Raw genomic sequence first — 5,187 nt, forward strand, 5'->3', positions numbered from 1 at the left:
ATTAGCCAAAAGAACTATTGTTTGCTGAAGTGCTGGAATAAAGTGACAAAATGTCTGTGATTATTACAAAGCCTTGATGTATAAAATCAAGTCAAACTCAAATTAGTAATTAGTCAAACTTGGGGGGGTAAAATAATTAATTAGAAAGTAGTGTTGAAACTAACAGCCTCCCTATGTCCTGACCACAGGTGAGAAGGTGACCATGTTCCCCGTTTTGGACATCGACCAGAACGATATTGTGGACACTAACGGTGCAGGAGACGCCTTCGTGGGAGGTATGGCTTTGATAATGATTCTCCACACAGCTTGGATCCTATGTACATTCCCAATTAACCTTTGATACAGGCCAACTCTGTAATGTAGTAATGTGTCCAGATTATATGAGTGTGACATTCAGCCTGCTGTTTTCACTCTGTACGAGCCGATCATAGCAGCACATAAAACAGTCATCATTCGCATCCTGTTGAGGATGAAACGGCGTCGTTCCCTTGTTCCTGAATCCATTAGACCCTGGCTCTTATTACTACTCGCTGCTTCCCAAACTATTTCAGAAGTGATGGACGCTTACATGTTGGCCTCTGCTCTTCTGTCTACCCAGGATTCCTCTCGGCGTTGGTCCAGGAGCACGCGTTGGAGGAGTGCATCCGGGCCGGACACTACGCCGCCAACGTCATCATCAGGCGGGTCGGGTGCACTTTCCCAGAGAAGCCCGGCTTTCACTGATGCAGCCGTGCTCTGCTCATTTGTCGTTTCCATAAGATATCCGGATATGTTTGCTTCATGTGGAGTATTCTATTTACTGACTGCATGGGACTATGTGCCTCAGGTTGGTTATTTTGTCAAGCTCGAATAAGCAGCTCACATGTTCTAAGTCAGACACTGTGTTAATATCAAATGTTGGGATAATATTGTCATATTTAAAGGAGCATTCCACTGAAAGTATTAAAATCTCAATGCCTGTTGGCCTGAAAAGGTGGAAACTTTACTCCTGCAGCATAATCAACTTCTCCACCATTGATCCATATATTTTCTATGTTCGAAACTCATAGTTTCTACACAGCCGAGCGAAATACGCCCCAGTATCACTTCCTCATTGAAGCTGAAGCCTTGCTGGGCGTAGTGTATTAACATTATTTGCAAAGCAGCGACAGTTTGGATAATACTGAAGATTTGATCAGTGGTGGAGAAGTACATTATTCAGCATCGGAGGTTAAAAAAGTTTCCACGGATGTGTGGCTCTGAAAAGTCGGTTTCCTGCTCCTTCGTGTAGGAGTTACAATCATTAAACACCCATTGAAACTTGCCCACGCTTACACTCAATATGTTCCCTAATTATTAAAGCTTCACCGATACATTTCAAATTATTTTTTAAGCCTCTGTGCTATGAGGTGGAAATAGTTTATTAAGTATTGTAAACTATAAGTGCCATTCTTCATTTTTCAGCAAGCTGCAAACTGCTAAGAGCCATTTTCAAGCCTGCAGGGGGCGCATGTTGTGGTACTAAATACTTGTGGCATACTTAATGGTACATTTTCCTTTGATATTCAGTGGTAATGCTGCAGAAATCATGAACCTCATGCTTTCCAATATCCACAAGTAATATCCACAATATCCATTTGTAAGAGGACAAAACTGGACAGAATTGGATTTTCTTTGTTATTACATAAATAAAATAATATCAAACTCATCCTCCCAAGAAACGCCTTTTCCAAAAGAAAGTTGGGTTTCATGTTTAATACTTTGTTTGACCAGCAGTTCAAATTTCTGTTAATTCTCCCAAAATGACCGAATTCAAAACACAAGTTGGTGTATGTCCCTCCCATTATCTAATCAGCCAGAGGCTCCCTCATGCTAATCACTATTGGACAGCTCCACACCCCCATTATGGAGATCACGGGGGGAGGAAGGAGGGTTGGAGGTGGGGGGGTGGGCGGGCATCGGGAGCAGGACCAGCCTGGTGTGTTGGCTCTGCTCAGTCCCCCCCCCCTCAACAAACACACACACACACACACACACTCTCACTCGTTGGGTCCTAACTGGACTCTCAGGGTCTGGAGCTGCACGACGGGGCTACAGGAGATCATTTCTCTCAGTTTAGGGATTAGCGGTCGCTCTTCGTGGCGATCATTAGAGGGACCTGAAAATTAGGCTGATCCTTCATACCCAGCTGTGCTGTCGCTGGGGGTTGGAGACGTGTATCCGAGGGAGGCCCCTTACCCTCCCAACCACCACCACCCCTCCTCCCTCCCCACTGACTGTGGGCCAGCAGAAGTGTCGGGCAGTGTCCTAAGTGTTATGCGGGAAACAAATCAACACTCGCCTCCTCTACAAAGAAGTGAGACGGAGAACAGTATTTTTTGATCCACTAGAACAACCTGTTGCATCATATTATCTTTTATTCTTCCCCAGAGCATGAATCCATTTTTCATTCTCCCCGCACAAGAGCTCATTTGTCTGTAATGAGGCATAGTTTATGCATTTATGCTAATTGGGGGCATCTAGGTGAAAACATTCTCGAGCCAAAATGTTATTAACAACTTTGAGACACTTTTTTTTTCATCAGCATTTTTTAAGGTTTCACACAGATGCGCTTTGAAAAGGACCACATTTCTGATTGGGCAAGATCACACTCCATGGCAGCTGGTTCATTTGCTTCTCAAGATGACAGATGGCAAAACACAAACACAAAAAGAGGGAGCCATGATTAAGTAATGAGAACGCCTGCCACAATAAGGAAACTACTTTTCCTCACTTTTCCTGCTCAACTTTTACTTTGTTCAACGAGTGCAAGGTGCGGAGAAAAAAACCAGACATAAAAACGCTTCATTTTTAATTTACATTTCACAATATGTTATCTGTTTCTTTTGCTAATGAGCCGTAGGCATTTTGAGAGTGTTTAACGCCGCTTTTATTGTGGAGCAGCGATCTACAAAATCTCTTTTCATTTGCCGTTTCGCATTAAATACGCTGTAAAACACACTTTAAAGTAGCGGGAGAGTAAAAACCTGACTTTGTGATATTTACCTACAAAAGTGAGTTCATGACCACAATGTTGTTTTTTTTCTGAATGCAAGGGGAAGTAGAATAAGTGGGGCCCTGGCCAGTGTTTTGCCCCGCAGATGGGCAGCAGTGTTTGTGAACACCAGTGTGGCAGTTGGCAGGGATTGAGAAGGGGGATGGGCAGATTGCAATGGCACATGCCCCAATTCAAATTATCCCTGGACCCATGCAGCAGTGGAGGACCTGCTGGGGCCCAGGGTGGCGTTCATTATACCCAGATACACAGGCAGGTTTGGTCAGAGCCTCCATCTCTGACACCAGATCCCCGTGTATGAAATCTGAAGCCTCCTCATTCACATTTCACCTGCTGTAACAGCACCACCTCAACGAAATAACGTTTAATCTGCGCGTATTTACCTCAAATTGTAGATTGAAGTAAATATCAAGGACTGACAGGCAAGAAGATTCTGAATGTACTGAAACGGGGTAAATGGGTAAATTGAAAACATTAAAAGTGTCATTAAGGTAATAAAAAGCGCGCCTGATGAATATGTAGCATAATTATAAAACAACTAAAAAGACTATTAAATGTGAATTAAATCAATTTGTACCAAATTACACGTGGAAAAATGTAGTTTTAAAGGAGCGGAATGTTTTCCTGTGAGATCTTTCTTATAGCTGCCTGTGCAGTACAGTGTGTGTTCATAATCTGGTGGGAAGTTACAATTATCTCTCTAATTACATCTGTATTACTGCATGAAAAATGAGCTTTCTGCCATTTCTAATGCTGTTAAAGAGCGAGGGGGAGCCCAAATCTAAAGACTGGGAAATTTAATGATCTACATTACATTGCTAACAACTACAGCTCCACGTCCTCGGGTATAGCGAAGTTAATTAACAGATTAGGGTGTTAGTGTATGATATCCCACAATGCCCTGGGTGAAATTGGCCAGTGCGAGCGAGAACCAGCCCAGCTCATTTTTTTTAAATTAAAATAAAAGTCTGGATTAGGAGTTAAAATCATTAAACACCCTTAGAAACTTCTCAAACGCCTAAACTCAATATGTTCCTGATAATTAGAGCTTCAACAATACATTATTGATTATTCTTTGTACTTTAAAAATGTATTTTAAAGGAGCTAAATGTTTAAGATCTTTCTTAAAGTTGTCTGTGCAGTACAGTGTGTGAGGTTTCAATGTTAAAGAGTTGGTGAATGAGCAAATGTAAAGACTGGGAAATGTAATGATCTACATTACATTGCTAACAACTGCAGCTCCACGTCCTCGGGTGTGGAGAAGTTAATTAATATTGAAAAAAATATTTGGAGTCGGAGTTTAAACACCAATAGAAACTTCTGTTACACTTGTACTCAATAGGTTCCTAATCATAAATAAATAAATAGCTAATTTGTCTTTTTACTCAGGGGAAAACATGTATTTGTAAAGGAGATAAACGTTTTCATGTGATATCTTTCCTAAAATATGTAGTAAAAATGTAATGATCTACATTATATTGCTAACATCTGCAAATCTTCCTTGGGTATGAACAAGTCAATTAACAGATTAGTGTGTCAGTGTATGATATCCCACAATGCCCCTGGTGATATTTGTCAGTGGGAGCAAGAACCAGCTAATTTTGTTACAGAATATAAAAGTCCGGATCAGGAGTTTAAACACCGATAGAAACTTATATTACACTTGCTAACTTCTCTTTTTACTCAGGGGAAAACATATATTTTTAAGGAGCTAAATGTTTACATGCCAGATCTTTCCTAAAGCTTTATCTATAGTTCAGTTCATAATCTGAGTTACAATGTGAAAGACTGAAAAATGTAATAATCAAAAATTATATTGCTAACATCTACAAATCTCTTCCTTGGGTGTGAAGTTAATTAACAGATAAGTATGTTAGGGTATGATATCCCACAATGCCCCTGGGTGGAATTGGTCAGTGAGAGCAAGAACCATCTGATTTTGTTAAAAAACTATAAAAGTCAGGATTTGTGTGTTTATGTCAGATCCAATCCCACATGATCAGTGGAATCCACAAACGCCCCATGGGGACTTCATGTGTTATGACATTAAAAAATAAAGACGTTAAGCAGCCTGGGGGGGAGAGAAACATGGAGTGCAAAGATAAAATGATCCTGATCGGTGGACATGTTGATGGAGGGAGAGTGAGTGGAGG

The 5,187-nt window shown here is 41.0% G+C and overlaps 1 protein-coding gene across 2 annotated transcripts in view; it reads left to right on the forward strand.

Moving 5' to 3' along the window:
* The window catches only part of adkb (adenosine kinase b), a 100,884-nt gene extending 99,912 nt beyond the window's left edge, over positions 1 to 972 (forward strand). The window contains exons 10-11 of one of the 2 annotated variants that reach the window (XM_034570276.1): positions 189 to 275; positions 599 to 972. In XM_034570276.1, coding sequence (XP_034426167.1) covers positions 189 to 275; positions 599 to 723 — 212 coding nt within the window. In that variant the 3' untranslated portion in view covers positions 724 to 972. The remainder of the gene's footprint in view (positions 1 to 188; positions 276 to 598) is intronic. The other variant, XM_034570275.1, reaches the window with a different exon arrangement.
* Positions 973 to 5,187: the final 4,215 nt, after the last annotated feature.

Source organism: Hippoglossus hippoglossus, chromosome 19 (genome assembly GCF_009819705.1).
Source record: "Hippoglossus hippoglossus isolate fHipHip1 chromosome 19, fHipHip1.pri, whole genome shotgun sequence".
In the NCBI taxonomy this organism is placed as follows: domain Eukaryota; kingdom Metazoa; phylum Chordata; class Actinopteri; order Pleuronectiformes; family Pleuronectidae; genus Hippoglossus; species Hippoglossus hippoglossus.